Here is a 24438-nt window from a genome sequence, read left to right as displayed (position 1 = left end):
TGTCTCCAAGGAGCCCCACTCTGTATCTTTATCTTAATGAGAATGTTAAACATGGGGAAGGGATGGCATCTCATTGAGTGGATGAGGATCTTTAAATCTATTTTCCATATATAGATGGAAAGAGTAATATGAGGTTTTATCTGGTTGTGGTACAATTAATTCTCACAAGGTAATACAATTAATCACGGCATGGTAGTCAAATATTCTAAATAATCATTGATGGTAGGGGCATGTAATTGATGATGTACTCACATTCTCTGATCTATGATATTTGTTAGGTATAGAAAAAGCTCTCCCACAGATTATATTAAAGATTAATGTTCTGCTGTACGAACAGGAATTAAAAATAATCCAGAGTGATGAGCCATGGCTGTAGCGCATGGTATTAACGCATCAAGATGTTGGGACCATTTAAAGTGAACTTGACACATTGAACATGATGTAAGATTTACCAGCATAATGTCATAGAAGTATTGCGGAACAAGTGCGGACTAATTCATTTTCAATGGGGCCAGAATGTGCTGTCCGCATCCGCATTTGTGGATCCGCAATTCCGGATCCGCACTTCCGTTCCGCCAAAAAATAGAACATGTCCTATTCTTGTTCGCAAATGCGGACAAGAAAAGGCATTTTCTATGAGAGTGCCGGCGATGTGTGGTCTGCAAAATGCGGAACACACATTGCCGGTGTCCGTGTTTTGCAGATCCGCAAAACACATACGGACGTGTGAATGGACCCTTATATACAGTTTGGTGGGAAAACATTCAGTAAAACCTAGGGTGATCATATTTTGGTTTTCAAAAAAGACGACAATAGGGACAGGATGGTTGCCAGCGCTACACTTTGTCCAGGGTTGCCAACCACCTAGAAATTCTTGGACAGTCTGCAATAATAATATGCGTCTGTGATTTTTATTGTTTTTTTGGGGCCTATGGCATTTGAACAGGTCACTATGATTGTAATTCTCCGCATTTTAGAACTCACAGTTAGGGATGAGCGGACCCGTGGATGTTCTGGTTCGGCCGAACTTGGGGTCAAAGTTTGGGTTTGGGACCCGAACTCAAACCCAAACCCCATTGAAGTCAATTGAGACCCGAACTGTGGTGCACTAAAATAGCTGTAAAATAGTCATAGTAATGGCTAGAGGGCTGCAAAAGGAAACAAAATTGGGGTAGAAGTAGGAAAATTGCCCTGCAAACAAATATGGATAGGGAAATTACTTAAAATAACATAGAATATAAAAAAAAATTAAAAAATAATCTTGAACTAGGAGGTGGAGGTCAAAGTGGAGTAGGAGGTTGAGGAGGCGATAGACATGGCGGTGTAGGTGGAAACGGCGGTGGAGGAGATAGCCAAGACTGTTTTTGTTTTTTTGTTTTTCCTTTATTTAATTATTTTTTATAGATTTGAGAAGGCCCCAAAACATTGGGAAATGGAAAAGAGAACGCAAAGAGAAAGTGCGCTGGAGTATAACAATGGCTGGGTAGGGCCAGTATACTTGTCTATTCAGCACAAGGTCAGGACAAGTCCTGTGGGATCCATGCCTGTTTCATTTTAAAACCTTCCCGACCTATGACGTAGTAATACGTCATGGGAACCTCTGTGTTCCCGCAATTTGACGTAATAGTACGTCATAGTGATCGCGCGGGCTCCGGAGTGGTGTTTGCACGATCACTGTAGCGGCCCGGCAGTTCGTAGTAGCCAGGCCCATGCTGTATCCACCGGCATCGCTGTAAAAGCCGATGACGGTGGATTAACCCCTTCTATGCCGAGGTCTGCGCTGACCGCAACATAGAAGGGGTTTGTGTCGCGTGAGTGATCGCATCGAGTCCCCGCACTGATGTGGCGGGGACCCGATGCGACACAAGGCAGCCCGATGCCGTGCAGAGGCTTTCCAATGCCTTGCACAGTATCGGGAACTGCCTACTACGAGTGTCGGGGAGATCCAGCCTCAGGCCTGTCTCCTAAGCAACCTGTTAGTGTATGACTCAGTGTCATACACTAACAGGCAATATATTACAATACAGATGTATTGTAATGCATTGAAGAGGGGATCAGACTCCCAAAAGTGAATGTCAGAAATAAAGTAACGGAAAAAAAGTAAAAAAATGTGTTTTTAATAAAATTAAAAAAGTAATAAAGTAAAAAAGATTAAAAAAAAACACCCTTTTCCCCTTATTTCATAATAAAAAAACTGAAAAAACAAAACCCACACATATTAGGTATCGCCACATCCATAATGACCGGCTCTATAAATATATCACATGATCCACCCTGTCCGATAAACACCATAAAAAAGGTGTAAAAAAATGCAATTTTTGTCACCTTACATCACAAAAAGTGCAACACCAAGCGATCAAAAATGCGTATGTACCACAAAATGGTATCAATAAAATAATCACCTCATCCCGGAAAAAATGAGCCCCTACCTAAGACAATCGCCCAAAAAATAAAAAAAAACTATAGCTCTCAGAACATGGAGACACTAAAACATAATTTTTTTTGTTTCAAAACTGCTATTATTGTGCTAAAGTGAAATACATAAATATTATACATATAAGGTATCTCCACGTCCGTAACAACCAGCTCTATAAAAATATCACTTGAGCTAACCCCTCAGATGAACACCGTTAAAATAAATAAAAAATGCAAAAAGAAGCAATTTTTGTCACATTACATCACAAAAATTGCAACAGCAAGTGATCAAAAAGGCATATGCCCCCCAAAATAGTACCAATCAGACCGTCACCTCATCCCGCAAAAAATGAGACCCTACCTAAGAGAATTGGTCAAAAAACAAAAAAGTTATGGCTCTCAGACAACGGAAACACTAAAATATGATTATTTTTTGCTTCAAAACTGCTATTATTGTGCTAAAGTGAAAAAAATTAAATAAAGTATACATACTAGGTATCGCCACGTCCATAACAACCAGCTCTATAAAAATATCACATGACCTAACCATTCAGGTGAACACTGTGAAAAATAAAATACTGCCCAAAAAAGCAGTTTTTGTCACATTATATCACAAAAATTGCAACAGCAAGTGATAAAAAAGGCGTATGCCCCACACCGTCACCTCATCCCCCAAAAAATGAGACCCTACCAAAGAGAATTTGTCAAAAAATAAAAAAGCTATGGTTCTCAGACTGTGGAGACACCTAAATATCAATATTTTGGTTTCAAAAATGCTATTATTGTGTAAAACTTAAATAAATAAGAAAAAGTAGACATGCGTAACGATCTGCTCTATAAAAAAGTCACATGACCTAATCCTTCAGGTAAACGCTGTAAAAATAAAAACAGTGTCAAAACATCTATTTTTTAGTTACCTTGCCTCACAAAAAACGTAATATAGAGCAATTAAAAATCATATGTACCCCAAAATAGTACCAATAAAACTGGCACATTATCCCGTAGTTTCCAAAATGTGGTCACTTTTTTGAGTTTCTACTGTAGGGGTGCATCAGGTGGCTTCAAATGGAACATGGCATCAAAAAAACAGTTCAGCTGAAATTTGCCTTCCAAAAACCATATGGCGTTCCTTTCCTTCTGCGCCCTGCCGTGTAGCAGTTTACGATCACATGTGGGGTGTTTCTGTAAACCGCAGAATCAGGGTAATAAATATTGAGTTTTATTTGGCTGTTAACCCTTGCTTTGCTACTGGAAAAAATGGATTAAAATGTAAAATCTGCCAAAAAAGTGAAATTTAGAAATGTAATCTCCGTTTTCCATTAATTCTTGTGGAACACCTAAATGGTTATCAAAGTTTGTAAAATCAGTTTTGTATACCTTGAGGGATGTAGTTTCTAAAATGGGGTCATTTTTGGGTGGTTTCTATTAAGTAAGCCTCACAAAATGACTTCAGACCTAAAAAGTGGGTTTTGGAAATTTTCCGAAAAATTTCAAGATTTGCTTCCAAACTTCTAAGCCTTCTAACGTCCCCAAAAAATAAAATGTAATTTTCAAAATGATCCAAACATGAAGTAGACATATGGGGAATGTAAAGTAATTACTATTTTTTGAGGTATTACTATCTATTATAAAAGTAGAGAAATAGAAATTTGCTAATTTTTCTAAATTTTGGGTACATTTTCGTATTTTTTTATGAATAAAAATAATATTTTTTTAACTCATTTTACCACTGTAATGAAGTATGATATGTGACGAGAAAACAATCTCAGAATGGCCTGTATAATTAAAAGCGTTTTAAAGTTATCACCACATAAAGTGACACAGGTCAGATTTATAAAAAATGGCCTGGGCAGGAAGGTCAAAACAGGCCCGGGGTTGAAGGGGTTAATGAATGTGAGCTTGTCCACGTTGGCTGTGGACAGGCGGCTGCGCTTGTCTGTGATCACCCCCCTTGCCATCCTAGACACACGTTTGGAACAATACACTGGCCGCAGGGCAAGCCAGCACCTCCAAGGTGTAAAGTGTAAGCTCAGGCCATGTGCCCAATTTGGAGACCCAGAAGTTGAATGGGGCAGACCCATCAGTCAGTACGTGTAGGCATGTGAACCCGTACTGTTCCACCATGTTGCTGAAATGCTGCCTCCTGCTAAGACGTTCCGTATCAGATGGAGGTGCTGGTTGTTGTGGCATGCTGACAAAGCTTTTCCACATTTTGGCCATGCTAACCCTCCCTTCTGAGGTGCTGGCAGTGCCCCAGCTGCGTTGGCGACTTCTTCCTCCTCCTCTGCCTTCGTCTTGTGCTTCCACTGTGCCCCCGCTATCAGGTGGGAATGCCATCAGCAGCTCGTCTACCAGCGTGCGCTTGTACTCGCACATCTTCCGATTACACTCCAGTGACGGAATTAAGGATGGCACGTTGTCTTTGTAGCAGGGATCCAGCAGGGTGGCCACCCAGTAATCAGTACTGGTTACAATATGGGCAACTTGGCGGTCATTGCGCAGGCAGGCACTGCAGCATGTAGTCGCTCATGTGTGCCAGGCTGCCCAGAGGCTGTTCCTCTGTGGGAGGTGTATCGTCTGTGTCCTCTGTATCCCCCCAGCCATGCTCCTGTGATGCCCATGAGCTGCTTTGGGTGCCACCCTGCTGTGAACACAGTTCCTCCTCCTCCTCTTCATCCTCCAGAACTGTGCCCTGGCTGGACAGTTGTGTACCTGGCCTCTGTTGGTGCAGGAACCCAACCTCTGAGCCACTTGTGAATGTCTGGCTGATAACTGTGGAAATGATCCCTCTTCCTCCTCCGCCACATTCTCTTCCATCATCGCCCGAAGTGTTTTTTCAAGGAGACATAGAAGTGGGATAGTAACACTGAGGACGGCGTCATCAGTACTGGCCATGTTAGTGGAGTACTCGAAACAGCGCAACACAGCAAACACATCCAGTATGCTGGACCACTCATTGGTGGTGAAGTGGTGCTGTTCCGTAGAGCGACTCACCTGTGCGTGCTGCAGCTGAAACTCCACTATCACCTGCTGCTGCTCGTACAGTCTCGCCAGCATGTGCAAGGTGGAGTTCCACCTTGTGGGTACGTCGCATATGTGGCGGTGAGATGGAAGGCGGAAGTTTCGCTGCAGCGCAGACAGGCGAGCAGCAGTGTGAGAACGCCAAAAGCACGCACAAACGGCCTACACTTTCTGCAGCAGGTCTGACATATCGGGGTAATTTTTCAGGAAACTCTGCACCACCAAATTCAGCACATGCACCAGGCAAAGGATGTGTGTCAAACCGGCTAAGCCCAGAGCTGCTATGAGATTTCGCCCATTATCGCACACCACCAGGCTGAGCTTGAGGCTCAGTGGCACCAACCACTCATCGGTCTGTTGTTTCAATGACTGTCCACAGCTCCTGCGCGGTGTGGGGTTTCCCCCCAAACAGATGAGTTTCGAAACAGCCTGCTGTCGTTTCCCCCTGGCTGTGCTGAATTTGGTAGGTGCAGGTGTTACGCTGACCGGATGAGGAGGCGGTAGAGGAGGAAGAGGCAACAGGAAGCAATGAAAAAACGTCCTGCAATCCTCAGTGGTGGAAAAACATGCGCCAAACTGCTATCCGCCTCAGGCCCAGCCGCCACTGCAGTTACCCAGTGTTCAGTTAGGGAGATATAACGTCCCTGCCAGTGCTTACTGGTCCATGTATCGGTTATGTGGACCTTGCCACAGATGGCGTTGCGCAGTGCACACCTGATTTTCTCTGTGGGCAGGGATGGCTCTCCTGGAAAAGTAGTGGTGACTGGGCACGACGTACTGTGGGACAGCCACCACCATGAGGTTTTTTAAAGTCTCTGTCTCCACCAGACAGAATGACAGTATTTCAAAGGCCAGGAATTTTGAAATGCTGGCATTGTGGGCCAGAGATCGCTGGTGGGTAGGGGGATACTTCCTCTTTCTCTCCAGTGTTTGGGGGATGGACAGCTGAACGTTTCCATGGGAGTGTGGAGATGCTTGGTGATAATGACAGTGCGGCTGGCGCTCTGTGACCACCACCTCTTCCTCCGAACTGCACACGTCACTCGCATGACCTTGATTCCATGTGGGGTCTAGGACCTCATCATCCTCCACATCATCTTCTACCCACTCCTCACTCCTGCCCTCCTTTCTGGTCTGCACACTGCAGAAAGCCGCAGCAGTTGGTACCTGTTTTTTGTCATCATCGTAGACGTTCTGCGGTGGTCCTCTCATGTCCACATCCTGAAACATAAGTGGTTGGGCATCAGTGCTCTCAATCTCTTCCACTTCTGGGGCAGGGCTAGGTGGGTGGCCCACCAAAACCCTGCCAGCAGAGTCATCAAAAAGCAAAAGAGACTGCTGCATGACTTGAGGCTCAGACAGGCCTGATTTTCAAGGGGGTGAAGTGAAAGACAGATGCCTATCGGCTGCAGGTGTCAACTCTGCGCTTTCAGCAGGGGATCGGGTGGAAGACAATGTGAAGGCACTGAAGGCACTGTCAGCCACTGTAAAAGAAAAATATAAAATATTAATATTTTGGGTTAATATCAATAATTAATATTCATAAATAGGCGTGAGTCGGATATTTTATTATTATAAATGCTAACTACCTTGTTGTTATACTTCTTTTCTGAACTATGTGCGTTATGTTATTATTATGGAGACGACTACAAAAGACTATAAACTGTGTGTTTATTAAACAAATATAGTCTACGGACTATTAATACTACTATATCTATATAAATATTTATATCAATGGTTATAAATATATAAACATTGTAGGAAGGTGCAAGGGTCCGTCGTTGATGCAAGGTATGTGTCATCGAGGTTCCTGGTTGAGCTGGTATTTTCAGGTGTCAGAGGCAGCTAATGCTGATTGACGCTTTGTTATTTTAGTATGGCTGTATAGTTGATCCGGGACAGCTCTTACTGGGTGTAGTCAAAGTGCTGGGTGGGTGACTACTCCCCATGTTCTGGGTCTTGACTGGCCTATAAAAAAAAACAACTGGCAGTGTCAGCTGGGAGTGACTACCCTTCTCTGACAGAGGAGCTCTGGCAATCGCTGGTGTGGAATCTGAACCCTGTGCTGGGCTGAAAAGCTGAGACCTGTGTGTTGGGAGAGCAGGCCACCTAAAGCCTGCATTTGGACTTCTGGAGGAAAAACTGTCAACAAGGATACTTTTTTTGTTATGCACAAACTTTCTACAGTGAACAAACACCAACCCTGCAGAGTGTTTTTTGTTTGACCTTATGTGTTAATAAACACGGATATTTGAATTACGAACTTGTACTTTGCCTCTGTACTGCACCAGCTTATCCCAACTACCAGAGCAAATCCCCACAACATATAGACATACACCGCAATACAGTAAAAACACTATGATATCTTACACAATTACACCCCAAACACTACCTAATACACTTACATACACACTATTAGCAGCTCCCTCCTTCCTGACGCTAGACTGTCCCTACGGGGTATCAAGGGATTAAATACCAATTGGTAGCAGTGGGAATATCAGGGCAACAAGGGTTAATGATCATCCATCCAGGGGTTAATTCTAATGATCAGGACAGGGCAGCAGGGGTATAGGCAGGTCAGCAGTGAAGGGGTTACTGCTGGTTACAATGCAGGGGTTTCAATGCAGGGCATGGTATATGAATTGCAGGGGTACAGTGGGAATGCAGGGGTTAATGAATATTGCTGGCCATGGGAATGCTGGGGATATCAGGGGAAACAAAGGGTTAATATTTGTTGGTAGTAAAGGGAAAGGGTTACTCAGCCATCATGGGGTTAATGCTCATCTCAAAGGGTTCTTGATCATTGTAGGGGATGATCCTCGCTTCAATTGTCGTTGTCCAAGGGCTGAAATCTCGCTCCAGAGTGGCTAGAGGGCTCAACTAAGGAGCACAGTGCCGCCAGACTATTTAAATCCGGCGGCGCTCACTCCCGAGCGCCTGTGCTGCAGGAATGCATGCACGCCTGCTGGCAAGTCTACGTGGGTTGGTGCGGTGATATGACGTCACTGCACCAGCCCGCGCGTCCTGGCGCGTGCTTACAGACGGAAGATGATTTGAATCTCCCGCCTGTAAAGCAACCACGTATCTCCGGCGTGTTAATTACACCGCCGGAGGTACGTTGCCTACAATGGCAGGAAAGCTCTTTGTTCTCCTGCCTTTGTAGTGTAGAACATCTCCGACACTGCCAGAGGTGTCATCAAAGGACAGAAGATCTATTGATCCTCTGTTCTTTGAAGTGACCGAAACTGGACAGAATTGTCCAGTTATCGGCACCTTTTCCCTGCAGGCGCTGGTATGCAGTGATGGCCAGTTCGCATTGTTCGCCCGCGAACATATGCGGGCTGCCATCTTTTTTCATAAGTCCGGCGAGGTACAGGTAAGCCCTTATCTGTGCCTGTGAGCGAGCCGGGCTAAACACAAGTTTGGTCAGCGGGAGCAAACAGTTCCGAGAACAGCCACCGGGGGCCTGCTCCCGCTGACCACATTTGTTTTCAGACCGGCTCGCGCACAGGCACAGGTAAGGGCTTACCTGTGCCTCGCCGGACTTGTGAAAAAATATGGCAGCCCGCATATGTTCACGGGCGAACAATGCGAACTGGCCATCACTGCTGGTATGCACCTGCAGGAAGATTAATCAGCTGGGGGGGGTACCCATGCTGGGGGACAGTATATTGGCCGCATAACATAAGTATATATATTTATATAGATACATGGGGTATATATATATATATATATATATATATATATATATACAATACAGACCAAAAGTTTGGACACACCTTCTCATTCAAAGAGTTTTCTTTATTTTCATGACTATGAAAATTGTAGATTCACACTGAAGGCATCAAACTATGAATTAACACATGTGGAATTATATACATAACAAAAAAGTGTGAAACAACTGAAAATATGTCATATTCTAGGTTCTTTAAAGTAGCCACCTTTTGCTTTGATTACTGGTTTGCACAATCTTGGCATTCTCTTGATGAGCTTCAAGAGGTAGTCACCTGAAATGGTCTTCCAACAATCTTGAAGGAGTTCCCAGAGATGCTTAGCACTTGTTGGCCCTTTTGCCTTCACTCTGCGGTCCAGCTCACCCCAAGCCATATTGATTGGGTTCAGGTCCAGTGACTGTGGAGGCCAGGTCATCTGGTGCAGCACCCCATCACTCTCCTTCATGGTCAAATAGCCCTTACACAGCCTGGAGGTGTGTTTGGGGTCATTGTCCTGTTGAAAAATAAATGATGGTCCAACTAAACGCAAACCGGATGGAATAGCGCGCCGCTGCAAGAGGCTGTGGTAGCCATGCTGGTTCAGTATGCCTTCAATTTTGAATAAATCCCCAACAGTGTCACCAGCAAAGCACCTCCACACCATCACACCTCCTCCTCCATGCTTCACGGTGGGAACCAGGCATGTAGAGTCCATCCGTTCACCTTTTCTGCGTCGCACAAAGACACGGTGGTTGGAACCAAAGATCTCAAATTTGGACTCATCAGACCAAAGCACAGATTTCCACTGGTCTAATGTCCATTCCTTGTGTGCTTTAACCCAAACAAGTCTCTTCTGCTTGTTGCCTGTCCTTAGCAGTGGTTTCCTAGCAGATATTCTACCATAAAGGCCTGATTCACACAGTCTCCTCTTAACAGTTGTTCTAGAGATGTGTCTGCTGCTAGAACTCTGTGTGGCTTTGACCTGGTCTATAATCTGAGCTGCTGTTAAACTGCGATTTCTGAGGCTGGTGACTTGGTTGAACTTATCCTCTGCAGCAGAGGTGACTCTTGGTCTTCCTTTCCTGGGGCGGTCTGCATGTGAGCCGGTTTCTTTGTAGCGCTTGATGGTTTTTGTGACTGCACTTGGGGACACTTTCAAAGTTTTCCCAATTTTTCGGACTGACTGACCTTCATTTCTTAAAGTAATGATGGCCACTCGTTTTTCTTTACTTAGCTGCTTTTTTCTTGCCATAATACAAATTCTAACAGTCTATTCAGTAGGACTATCAGCTGTGTATCCACCTGACTTCTCCACAATGCAACTGATTGTCCCAACCCCATTTATAAGGCAAGAAATCCCACTTATTAAACCTGACAGGGCACTCCTGTGAAGTGAAAACCATTTCAGGTGACTACCTCTTGAAGCTCATCAAGAGAATGCCAAGAGTGTGCAAAGCAGTAATCAAAGCAAAAGGTGGCTACTTTGAAGAACCTAGAATATGACATATTTTCAGTTGTTTCACACTTTTTTGTTATGTATATAATTCCACATATGTTAATTCATAGTTTTGATGCCTTCAGTGTGAATCTACAATTTTCATAGTCATGAAAATAAAGAAAACTCTTTGAATGAGAAGGTGTGTCCAAACTTTTGGTCGTTACTGTATTTCATTTTTATTTTCTAAACAAATACCAAATTTACAAAAAAAATGAAAAATTAACAAATTTCAAAATTTCTATTTATCTACTTTTATAATAGATAGTAATAACTCCAAAAATAGCTATTACTTTACATTCCCCATATGTCTACTTTATGTTTAGATCATTTTGTGAATGCCATTTTATTTTTTGAGGATGTTAGAAGGCTTAGAAGTTTAGAAGCAAATCTTAAAATCTTTCAGAAAATTTCCAAAACCCACTTTTTAAGGACCAGTTCAGGTCTCAAATCACTTTGTGAGGCTAACATAATATAAACCACCCAAAAATGACCCCATTTTAGAAACTACACCCTCCAAAGTATTCAAAACTGATTTTACAAACTTTAACCCTTAGGTGTTCCACAAGAATTAATGGAAAATCAAGATGACATTTTTGAATTTCACTTATTTGGCAGATTTTACATTTTAAGCATTTTTTTCCACTAACAAAGTGGTTAACAGCCAAACAATACTAAATATTTATTGTCCTGATTCTTTAGTTTACAGAAACACCTCCATATGTGGTCGTAAAGTGCTGTACAGGCACACGGAAGGGTGCAGAAGGAAAGGAATGCCAAATGGTTTTTGGAAGGCAGATTTTACTGGGATAATTTTAACCACTTCCCATCTGGGCCATTTTCCCCATTCCTGACCAGGCCTAATTTTGCAAATCTGACATATCTCACTTTATGTGGTAATAACTGTGGAACGCCTTTACTTATCCAAGTCATTCAGAGATTGTTTTCTTGTGACACATTGTACTTCATGATAGTCATAAAATTGAGTCAATATATTTCACCTTTATTTATGAAAAAATCCCAAATTTGCCAAAAATGTAGAAAAATTAGCAATTTTCAAAATTTCAATTTATCTGTTTTTAAAATAGAAAGTGATACCTCATAAAATATTTATTACTTAATATTCCCCATATGTCTACTTTATGTTGGCATCATTTTGGAAATGCCATTTTATTTTTTTAGGACGTTAAAAGGCTTAGAAGTTTAGAAGCAATTCTTCAAATTTTTAAGAAAATTGCCAAAACCCACTTTTTAAGGACCAGTTCAGGTCTGAAGTCACTTTGTGGGGCCTACATAGTGGACACCCCCATAAATTACCCTATTGTCGGAACTGCACCCCTCAAGTTACTTAAAACCGATTTTTACAAACTTTGTTAACCCTTTAGGCGTTCCACAAGAATTAAAGGAAAATGGAGATCAAATTAACTTACTTTTTTAGCATATTTTCCATTTTAATCCAATTTTTTCTTTAACACATCGATGGTTAAAAGGGTTATCCCATCTTAGACAATGGGGGCATATCTCTAGGATATGCCCCCATTGTCTGATAGGTGCGAGTCCCACCTCTGGGACCCGCACCTACAAGGAGAACGGAGCGGAGAAAGTTGAGGAGGGCACACTGCGCATGTGCAGCCGCCCTCCATTAATTTCTATGGAGCCGCCGAAAATAGCCGAGCGCTAGGCTCGGCTATTTCCGTCGGCCCCATAGAAATGAATGGGAACAGTGGCCGCGCATGCGCGGTGTGCTCCCATTCACTTCAATAGGAGAGACGGGAAGTTGCGCCTGGTGGTGGATGGTTCCCGGGAAACCGCTACTCGATCAGCAGCTGCATAATTAGCATGCAGCTGCAGTTTCTGAATAGACGTTCTGTAACGTCCATTCAGAAATAGAGAACCACCTCCTGGACGTTTTTAGTCTATGGGCGGACGGGAGGTGGTTAAGCTGCCATTTCACATTTGAAGACCCCCCTGATGCACCCCTAGAGTACAAATTCCAAAAAGTGACCCCATTTTAGAAAGTAAACCCCTCAAGGTATACAAAACAGATTTTTACAAACTTTTAACCCTTTATGCAGGGCCGTCTTTAATATTGATTGGTACTATCTTGGGGTGCGTATGACTTTTTGATCGCTTGGTATTACACTTTTTGTGATGTAAGGTGATAAAAAAAATTGCTTTTAGGACACAGTTTTTATTTTATTTTTTTGACTGTGTTCACCTGAGGGGTTAGGTCATGTAGTATTTTTATGTAGCAGGCTGTTACGGATGTGGCAATACCTATTATGTCAACTTATTTTTAGTTTATTTAGGTTTAAACAATAATATCCTTTTTGAAAAAAAAAATCATATTTTGGTGTCTCCATATTCTGAGAGCCATAGTTTTTCAGTTTTTGGGCAATTGTCTTTGGTAGGATATCATTTTTGCGGTATGAGATGACGGTTTGATTGGCCCTATTTTGGGGTGCATATGACTTTTTGATTACTTGCTATTACACTTTTTGTGATGTAAGGTGACATAAAATTGCTTTTTTGACACAGTTTTTATTTATCTTTTAGGGTAGGCTGTTACGGAAGCGGCGATACCTAATATGGTTTTTACAATTAACACAATAATATCATTTTTGAAACAAAAAAATAATGTTTTGGTGTCTCCATAGTCTGAGAGCCATATTTTTTTTTATATTTTGGGTGCTTGTCTTAGGTAGAGTATCATTTTGCAGGATGAGGTGATGGTTAGATTGGTACTATTTTGGGGGGCATACGTCTTTTTGATCGCTTGGTGTTGCACTTTTAGTGATGTAAGGTGAAAAAAAAAATTTTTTAGCATCGTTTTTATTTTTTGGTGGTGTTCACCTGAGGGGTTAGGTCATGTGATATTTTTATAGAACCAGTCGATACGGATGCAGCAAAACCGAATATGTCTACTTTTTCCCTATTTAAAAAAAAAAATATACTTTCTTTTTATTTTTTTTACTTGAAACTTTTTTTTTTTGTAATACTTTATTTTTTACTTTTTCTTTCAATTTACTTTTTTGGCCCACTCTGGGACTTCAACTTTTTGGGGTCTGATCCCCCTTACAATGCATGTCAATACTTCTGTATTGTCATGCATTGGCTGTAAGTGTATTACACACTGTAATACACTTACAGCCTTCCTACCTGTGAAATCCAGGGGGCTGGATCTCACAGGCTGTCACGGAAGGCAGCCACGATGCCTAAGGAAGGCATCGGTCTGCCTTCCCTGCCATCGAGTCCCTGTCACAGCAACATCGCTGCTTCCTCCCTGCACGGACATCGCACGTGTCGTGGTCAGTGTCGACCGCAGCTGTTCTGGGGTTTATGCGTCGGCATCAGTGATTTCACCAATTTCAGTGACTGCCGGGCCCCTGCCGCTGATCGGGTGGGCACAGCTCCTGCAACCACCCGATCAGCACGCCATACATGTACGGCATGAAGGAGTTAAGGTAAGACCTATATAAAGGAACCAGCAAGCAGTAAAGCTTGCCTGATGTTCCAGATGGAGGTCCAATTATATACCAAGCCTGAGGTGGCTGGCGATTCCTCTGCTCAGGCTTATGTAAGTTAATTACCCATACCCTGGTCTGCTTGGTTTACTTGTGTGCCTAGTAGTGTTGAGCGAGCATGCTCGGCCGAATGCCAGTTCGGCTCTAGCATTGCTATGCTTGGCATATGACGGTACACGGCTGGGTACCGCATGTACTCGAGCACAATGCTCCCCGCACATTTCACATCTACTAAGCAGCCAAAAAATTTGCAGGTTAGCGTACTTTCACACTTGCGGCAGGACGGATCCGACAGGCTGTTCACCATGTCGGATCCGTCCTGCCGCAGTTTCGCCGGACAAGTGTTCGGCTCATTCTAAGTCAGGGAGAGCTAAGGATAGGAAGGGACAGAGAGTGTAGGGAGTGTAATCTGAATATTACAAGTGTACAAAAACGTTTCAGATACCCAAAAGACTTGTAAGGACTATTGTGTGTGACAGCAGCAATTTATTTTTGTAGCGCAACCTGCAATAAATTGCTCAGTATTAGGGAGAGCTGTACACAGACAATGTAGGGCGAGTAATAGGAAGATTTTTATACAATAAACTTTTCAGAGACCCAAAAATTATTTTTCGGGACTATTGTGTGTGACAGCAGATATATATATTTTTAGCGCATCCTGCGCTATATACTGTGCAATAGGCCGCTGCGGACAGTTAAATTCTCTGCGCCACATCTCCTCTTTAAAGTGTGCACATCCCTAAAATATCATTGACATCCAGTGCAGTTTTTCTGTAGACACTGCGAACTGTGACAATAGCTGTGGTAGCTGTCCTGTATAACGTTTCCTCATCAAAAATACTGTTGTAAATTTTTTTGCACATACACTATCGTAGGATTTGGAAGTGTATGTGTGACATACTTTCAAGAAAATTTCACATTTGAAATGAAGAAGGCGAGCAGTAGGGGACGGGGAAGTGACTGTGATGCTGATGGTGCACAAAGAGGTTGTGGCCCTGGGCATGGAGAAACTGTGCCTGCTTGCCAGAGCACAATAAAAACAATCATCCAAGATATCTAGCTTCATGTCCCAGTTTGCAGGGCGGGCAGGACACCACTCTTGAAGTCAGCCTAGTGCGAGCAGGTGGTCGGTTGGATTGCAGCAGATAATTCTTCCAGTCGGTTAAGCACCACTTTGTCTTCCACCAAGTCCAGTCTCAGTAGCCAGCAGTCTGGTACACAATCCTCACCCTGATCCACCTTCCTCCTACCATTTACAGTGTGGCCAAACAAGTGATCCCACACTCGGATATTATGAGGAGCTCTTTTCAGTCCCATTAATTGATTTGGCCCTCTCGCCAAGCAAGCTTGAAGAGGGACATGAGATCTTGTGCCCTGATTTCGAACCTCTTGAGGATTCACAGTCACAAGAACATGTTGGTGGTGAATGGCAATTAGTGTTTAATCAGGTGGATGATGATGAGACACAGTTGCCAAAGAGTCAGCCGCAATTACTGTCTTAAGAAGTTGATGAAGATGATGAGACACAGTTGGCAATCACTAAGGCTGTGGTTAGGTTAACAAATCAGGAGGATGATCAGAGTGAGGAAGTGGAAGAGGAGGTAGTGGACGATGAGGTCACTGACGCAACCTGGGAAGGTGGCAAGCCAATCGAGAAGAGCAGTACAGTGGGGGAGGGAACTGTAGCACCGCGACTGGCTGGAAGCGGCAGTGGGGTAGCAAAAGGGAGAAGGCGGGCCACACTAAAAAGGCCCGCAACTGTTCCACGGAGCACCCCCTTGCGGGAATCTCCCTTGCCAAGGGGTAGATGTTCCGCAGTCCGCCTCTTTTTTAAGAAAGTGAGAACAACAAAAGAATAGTAGTATGCAACCTGTGCCATACGAAAATGAGCCGGGGAGTGAACACTAGCAACCTCACCAAAACCAGCAAGATCACACCACAGGGCATCCAAGCACCGTAATAAGTGGGACAAAAGCCTGGGCCCACAATCTGTGTCTGCGGATCACACCACTATTTTTCAAGGTGTGCCGTGCCCGCCTTACACCGGCTTTGGAGCTCGGCAAGCTTAGACACATCCCATGCCTTGCCCACATCTTCAACCTTGTGGTTCTGCGGTTTCTCAAAACCTACCCCAATTTGCCTGAGCTACAGGTGACAATGTGCCGCGTGTGTGCACATTTCCGCAAGTCACCAACAGCTTCAGCCAGTCTGTCAACACTGCAGCAGCACTTACAATTGCCAGCTCACCGGCTGTTCTGCAACGTGAGCACGCGCTGGAACTCCACGTTCCACATGTTGGCCAGGCTTTGTGAACAGTAAAGGGCAGTAGGCAGTAGTGGAATACCAGCTGCAACATGGTTATTGCCTTTCCAGTCAGCTTTCGTTATTCACAAGCGAGGAGTGGGCATGGATGTCTGACCTCTGTGAGGTTTTAAGAAACTTTGAGGAATCAACACACATAGTGAGCAGCGATAACGCTATTATCAGAGTAACCATCCCACTTCTGTATCTACTCAAATGCTCGCTGCTCACAATTTAGGATTATGCTTTGCATGTGGAAGAGGTGGAAATGGGGTAGACATTACACTGGGTGATAGCTAGACCACCCTCCGTTCGTCTTCTCAGCGCGAATTGGCCGATGAGGAGGAGGAGCAGGAGACGGTCGCCTTTGCTACAGAGGGTAGTACCCATGGAAGTTTAATTCCATCTGTTCAGCGTGGGTGGGCAGAAGAGGATGAAGAGATTGAGTCATCCTCCTGATGACGACAGCAAAGTCTTGCCTTTTGGTACTGTGGCACATATGGCTGACTTAATGTTAGGCTGTCTTTCCCGTGACCCGTGCGTTATACACATTTTAGACAACACTGATTGTTGGTTGTTCACCCTTCTGGACCCCCTCTACAAAGAGAACTTCTCATGTCTCATTCCTCTGGTGGAGAGGATGAGCAAAACAGTGCAAAACCATAAGATCCTTGTTGAAAAATTGCTCCAAAAATTTCCATCTGACAACGCTGGCAGCAGCGTCCGTAGTACCTTGGCCGACCGAGGAGGGGAGACAAGGGGAACACACAGCAGTTCCAACAGAGACAGGGAAACACTCTCCAAAGCCTGGGACAGTTTCATGACACCCCGCCAGCACCCTCACCCTGATGTGCGGTCTACTGTCAAAAGGAGAGAATTTTTTTTGAAGATGGTGAAGGAGTACATAGCAGACCGTGTCAGCGTCCTCAATGATCCTTCAGTACATTACAACTACTGGGTGTCCAAGCTGAATACGTGGCACGAACTGGTGCTTTACGCTTTTGAGGTGCTGGACTGCCCTGCCGCCAGCGTTTTGTCTGAGCGGGTAGTTATGTGCTGCTGGTGGCATTATAACAGATAAGCGTATCCGCCTGTCAACTGAAAATGCTGACAGGTTGACTCTTATAAAAATGAACAAGGCTTGGATTGACCATGACTTCTCGACCCTACCAGAGCAAAGCGGCTGAACATAAAGGCACTTTAAATGTTGTTTATAATGTGCTTAATACACTGTATTCACATGCACTCCTTCCACCACAAACAAGGGTATATGGTTGAAACTTTATTTTCTCATCCTCCTCTTCCATCATATCAACATGCTTATTCGTCACATACAGTCAGGTCCATAAATATTGGCTCTAATATTTTTGGCTCTATACACCACCACAATGGATTTGAAATGAAACAAACAAGATGTGCTTTAACTGAAGACTGCCAGCTTTAATTTTAGGATATTTACATCCAAATCAGGTGACTAGTGTAGGAATTACAACAGTTTGCATATGTGTCTCCCACTTGTTAAGGGGCCGAAAGTAATGGGACATAATAATCATAAATCAAACTTTCACTTTTTAATACTTGGTTGCAAATCCTTTGCAGTCAATTACAGCCTGAAGTCTGGAACACATAGACATCACCAGATGCTGGGTTTCATCCCTGGTTATGCTCTGCCAGGGTTCTACTGCAACTGTCTTGAGTTCCTGCTTGTTCTTGGGGCATTTTCCCCTCAGTTTTGTCTTCAGCAAGTGAAATGCATGCTCAATCGGATTCAGGTCAGGTGATTGACTTGGCCATTGCATAACATTCCACTTCTTTCCCATAAAAAACTCTTTGGTTGTTTTTGCAGTATGCTTTGGGTCATTGTCCATCTCCACTGTGAAGCGCCGTCCAATGAGTTCTGAAGCATTTGGCTGAATATGAGCAGATAATATTGCCCAAAACACTTCAGAATTCATCCTGCTGCTTTTGTCAGCAGTCACATCATCAATAAATACAAGAGAACCAGTTCCATTGGCAGCCATACATGCCCGCGCCATGACACTACCACAACCATGCTTCACTGATGAGGTAGTATGCTTAGGACCATGAGCAGTTCCTTTCCTTCTCCATACTCTTCTCTTCCCATCACTCTGGTTCAAGTTGATCTTGGTCTCATCTGTCCATAGGATGTTATTCCAGAACCGTGAAGGCTTTTTTAGATGTCGTTTGGCAAACTTTAATCTGGCCTTCCTGTTTTTGAGGCTCACCAATGGTTTACATCTTGTGGTGATCCCTCAGTATTCACTCTGGTGAAGTCTTCTCTTGATTGTTGACTTTAAAACACATACACCTACCTCCTGGAGAGTGTTCTTGATCTGGCCAACTGTTGTGAATGGTGTTTTCTTCACCAGGGAAATAATTCTATGGTTATCAACCTCCGTGGTCTTCCGGGTCTCTTGGTGTTGCTGAGCTCACTGGTGCGTTCCTTCTTTTTAAAAATGTTCCAAACAGTTGTTTTGGCCACTCCTAATGTTTTTGCTATATCTCTGATGGGTTTGTTTTGTTTTTACAGCCTAATGATGGCTTGCTTCACTGATAGCGACAGCTCTTTGGATCTCGTCTTGAGAGTTGACAACAACAGATTCCAAATGCAAATAGCACACTGGAAATTAACTCTGGACCTTTTATCTGCTCATTGTAATTGGGATAATGAGGGAATAACACACACCTGGCCATGGAACAGCTGAGAAGCCAATTTCCCCATTACTTTTGGTACCTTAACAAGTGGGAGGCACATATGCAAACTGTTGTAATTCCTACACCGTTTACCTGATTTTGATGTAAACACCATTGTGGTGGTGTATAGAGCGAAAAATGTTACAATTGTGTCGATGTCCCAATATTTATGGACCTGACTGTATAATGCCCTTGCATATATGCCCTTCAAATATAATGTTTTACATGGTCAGCTCACCTGCAGGCCCTTGCATATAATTTTTTAGAGGGTCAGCTCTGAGAGTTTTTACCAAACTGATGGTAGAAGTGATGGCTCACCTAAGACACTACAAAATAATTATTATCTTATATCTGGATGATTTTTTATTAACAGCCCAATCTGAGGAGAATTTGAAGGATCATCTTCAGATAACCCTGGAGGTGCTAACAAAAATGGGGTGGATTATCAACTACGACAAATCAGATCTACAGTTGGAAACCAGGAAGCTCTTCTTGGGTACCCTTTTAGATTCAGTGGAAGAAATGTGTTTTGTGCCTATACTCAAACAAAAGACCTTGGTGATAAAGTACCAACACTTCAAGAAGAAGAGAAATTGCACAATCAGAGAGGCAATGAGAATTCTGGGCATTATGACATCCTGCATACCCATGATTCCCTGGGCCCATTTTTATTCAAGACCATTACAGAAATTGATCCTATCTGGTTGGGACAAGAGTCAGGAATCCCTAGACAGAAGGATATCCCTTACCACGGGGGGTAAAAATAAATCCCTCAACTGGTGGCTAGTTCCGAACAACCTATAGAAAGGAATCTCCTGTAAACTGGATCCAATTGTGACAGTGACCACCAATGCCAGCAAGTTAGGCTGGGGAGCCCATGTGGCGGATTAATACTTTTAGGGAGAATGGTCATCTCTAGAGGATTTGGGATCTTCAAATTTAAAATAACTAACGGCGGTTCTGAAGACTCTGAAACAGTCCAAAAATATGGTAAAAGGAAAACACTTAAGGATATTCTCAGACAAGATAACTATGGTGTGTTACCTCAAACTCCAAGGTGAACCAGAAACCCCTTCCGGCAGAGGGTGTCAAATCATTTTTCACTGGGCCTAGTCCAAAGTATTATCAATTTCAGCCCTACATCTTAAGGACAGGGAAAACACTATGGCAGATTTCCTGAGCAGGAACAAAATCGATCCTGGAGAGTGGATGCTAAACAAAGAAGTGTTCCAGGAATTATGTCACAGATGGGGTCATCCTCAGATAGACCTATTTGTGACCAGAGTAAACACATAGGCAAGCTATTTCTACTCTCTAAATCCAAGGGACAATCCTCTAGAAGTGGACGCAATGTTACAAATCTGGGACATAGACTTCCCCTATGCTTACCCACCAATTACTTTTAATCCAGCAGTATTGAGGAAGATCGTCAGGAGCACTGCAAAGGTGTTATTAATTACTCTGACCTGGCCCAAAAGGGGCTGGTATTCACTCATCAGAGCAATGTGCATAGAGGATCCATTAATCCTTCCCAGGAGACAGGATCTTCTTGTTCAGGGCCCTCTGAAGCACACAGATATGAAGACCTTGAATTTGACGGCCTGGATCTTGAAAGGGAAATGCTAAAAAGGCAAGGTCTTTCTGAAAAGTAATCTTAACATTACAAAATCGTTGGAAGCCAGTTACTTTGGCCATTTACGGGAAATTCTGGGAAACATTTTGTTCCTGGTTGTCTACGGAACACCCAGACTATTCCTCACCTGCCATTTCATACATTCTAGATTTCCTTGAAAAAGGGTTTGATTTAGGGTTGAGGCCTAGTACCTTAAAAGTCCATGTTTCAGCTATTTCTGCTTACCGAGATTTCCCGTTAGCAGAACATAGATGGGTTAAAAGATTTTTTAAAGCCATTTTCAGATTAAAACCTACGATAATACAAATTATTCCATCATGGGATCTAACCTTAGTCCTAAACGCCCTTTGTGGACCTCCTTTTGAACCTTTAGATAATATCTCACCAACATATTTGACCAAGAAGCCTTCCTGGTAGCCATTACCTCTGCTTGTAGAATAGGGGAGATTCAGGCTCTCTCTATGAAAGAACCCTATCTAAAACTTGATGACTTATGGCTGTGTGCTTGATTTTAATTACCTCTTTGCAAAAGGTGTAGCTGAAATACCTGAACTCAACAATTAGAGAAGGTGGTCACATATTTTGGCCATATAGTGTGTAAGCGTGCACGTACACGGTTTGACCTGGCCCTGGGATCTGCAAGAAGATTTCGGCCAATTTCCAAAAATGTATTTTGGGTCTGATTTGGTTGAATGAACTGAATCAAAAGTAGTCCAGTTGCCCTGAAAAGTCATGTATGACACTCAGAGGACTGTATCCAACCACTGTCATTCTCTCTAAGACCAAGACAGCATTAATAATGTCAAAGTGATGGTGACATATATGGCTATGGGTGGCAGATGACTTCTCTGTTTTCTGATCTGTAAAATGGTGGGTGCCATTTTGAGTAAATCACAAATATTTCAGATTCACCAAAATTAGAATTTTTGGTGGAAATTTGCAACAAATTCAACTCTTGTAGTAAATATTTGCTCATCTGTACCCTTCACATGTGCAGTTTTTGATCAGTTTTTTTAATGTTCTTATGAAAGCCAAAATCAAGTAAGAGAAGGTGAGAACTTTTATTTTTAAACCATAATTTATCTGCTAAAACTAGATTAAAAAACCTAAACTAAACGTATTCATAATCTACACATGTGAATATACCCTTAGAATGTACTTTTGCAAAAGAAGAGCAGAATCAGACTATATGAGACTTTAAGGCTACATGCACACGACGACATTAAAACTGACATTTTTAACAGATGTTTTATTCACTGATGCCTTTTTATGAGAAACGGACATAAAAAATTGACCCATTCAATTATATGGGGACAGTTTGTCAATGAAAAACAGACAAGATAGAACATATTCTATTTTTTTACGTCCGTTTTTCACTGACCGCCAAATAAACTGCCGTGTGATTAATCCCATAGACTACCATTGGTCTTTAAACAGAGAGATGATGTCCATCACATGTCGTGTGCACGTAGCCTACGGCTAAAATGTGTTTAAATGATCTGTTTATGTTGTGACCTAATACATGGGCTCTTCAACAATATCAGACTGAAATACAATTATAATGGCTTCTAGTAATGTTGTTTATGGGGGAAGTACAGTAGATTTAATCACAGAAGTGTCTTTTCTACTTATAGAAACTCCACATACTGCATGAAAGTATCAATGTCTTTGACGGTGGCAGAACACGAGGCGGGACTCTGTTACAACAGCAGAATACGATACATCGAAAAAGCGGAAGTCACCAAAACAAAAATGATCTCATGTCCTGATATTGACGACTACAGGACATTGAATGAAAGCACAGAAGTCGCATGGTATAAGGTAAAATATTTTATAATATAATAGAAATGTTATATTTTTTGTTTTTGTAAATATTTTTTATGTTTACATTTTATAATAAATGTTTTTTATTTTATAATATTTTATATTAGATATTTTAAAACATGTATAGTACAAATAGATGGCCAGAGGCAATGTATTATTGTAACTGACTGGAAAAGTCCTAGTGGTTGATAGTAGAACTAGCACTACAGTGTGGAAGAATTGACCCCAACAAATAACTGACTTTTCTGGGGGTAACCACATCCAGCCACTCATCTCCTTTGTGGTGTCCAGTGCAGGGGAAATGTGATATCACATGCAAACCATTCAAGTGAATATGATCTACCTTTTTATGATGTATTAGGCTATGTCTACACATATGTCTACACATACCTGAAATTCCATGTGGAATTGTCCTCATTGTAGTACCAGACATTTGGATTGACTTCCATGCAGATTTTAAAGGTTTTTTTTCTGGGATTTTGATATTGACGGCCTATCCTCAGATGGTGTCTGACTCCTGGCAACCTCATTGATCAGCTTACCAAGCACAGTGCCATCCACTGGATAACAGCTGCTATTGCAGCTCAGCCCTATTTACTTGAATGGGACTGAGCTGCGCCTAGGCCATGTGACTGATGAACTTGACCTCACATGGCTTAGAGGCCTAAGCATTCACAGATCACTGCATCCTCTTCATACAGCTGATTGTCTGGGGTGCTGGGTGTCGCACCCCCTCTCATCTCATATTGATGACCTATCCTGAGGATATGCAATCAATATGAAAATTTCTGAAAACCCATTTAAATCTGTATCTTGCCTATTTCTGGTACAGAAATAGCATGGATATGTTGTGGATTTACCCCTTTGAATTCACTGTTGAAGAAGAAATCTCAAATGAGATCCTAGTGTGGCGGATTTTGCTGTGGATTACCTGTGGCTGTCCTCACCTATCAACCCCCTGGAACCTTGTTCCTGCTTTTCCATGTGTAATTGTTACTAAAAGTTTCAGCATACTTACCATATATGCGCAAGGGACCACTGACCACTCACACTGGGATTAATCCCACCACACCGCTTAGGAATTGCTACTAAAATAAACTTTATCAGAAGTTCAGGAAATTTCAGCCTCTTGTATAACACCACAGAAAAAGTCTTAACCACTTCTCCACCAAACTGAGAGGCCACAGATTTTTACATTTCACCTGTCTATTGTGGCTAGTTTTCGCTGTGCCAGTACAATTTTTTCCTGTTTTTAGGTTCCTTTTTTTATTCCAAACACTCTATTTGTGGTCTCCTACTTTTTCTTGCCCCGTTCCAATTTGCTGAAGGCAGGATTCAACTGGGTTCCTTGGGGCCACCAGAGGAAATTATTCTTGGGGCAAAGATAAATACCCTAGCATCAATATATAAGCTCCAAAAGTTTTTTTTTTCTCATGTACTGGACCTTTGAGGCTCACTATGCTATTAAATCCTAGCCCACCAGAGGATCCTCTGGTTCTCTGATGGGCCAGCCAGACAATGGCTGAAGGTCCCTCAGTTCACTGGCTACATAGGGTCAGTCAGTACATCTACCAATGCTCTGTCACATCACTGGACTGGTGGGAAAATCTCCACCCTTTTATCACCTTGCTTCAGACCATATTGTTCCATATTGATGAAAGATGTCCCTCACCAGTGGTATGCCTTCAATGGAGGCAGACCAAAGCAACTGCTACGAGACATGGGGGAAGGGGCCCAGGGATGAACTGCTTTTTCTGTTCCCGATGTGAAAATCCTACATTGTCATGTAGCCACCAC

At 42.8% G+C, this 24438-nt stretch overlaps 1 protein-coding gene across 1 annotated transcript in view; it reads left to right on the top strand.

Annotated features, from left to right (window-relative positions):
- The window catches only part of IL1RAPL2 (interleukin 1 receptor accessory protein like 2), an 889940-nt gene that overhangs the window by 40313 nt on the left and 825189 nt on the right, over positions 1 to 24438 (top strand). Inside the window, exon 2 of the mRNA XM_044268964.1 lies at positions 22452 to 22638. Within this exon, the coding sequence (XP_044124899.1) occupies positions 22452 to 22638 (187 nt within the window). The remainder of the gene's footprint in view (positions 1 to 22451; positions 22639 to 24438) is intronic.

Source organism: Bufo gargarizans, chromosome 9, assembly GCF_014858855.1.
Source record: "Bufo gargarizans isolate SCDJY-AF-19 chromosome 9, ASM1485885v1, whole genome shotgun sequence".
Lineage (NCBI taxonomy): Eukaryota > Metazoa > Chordata > Amphibia > Anura > Bufonidae > Bufo > Bufo gargarizans.
Note: the sequence above shows the minus strand (reverse complement) of the source record. Positions and strands in the feature narration are given on the sequence as shown.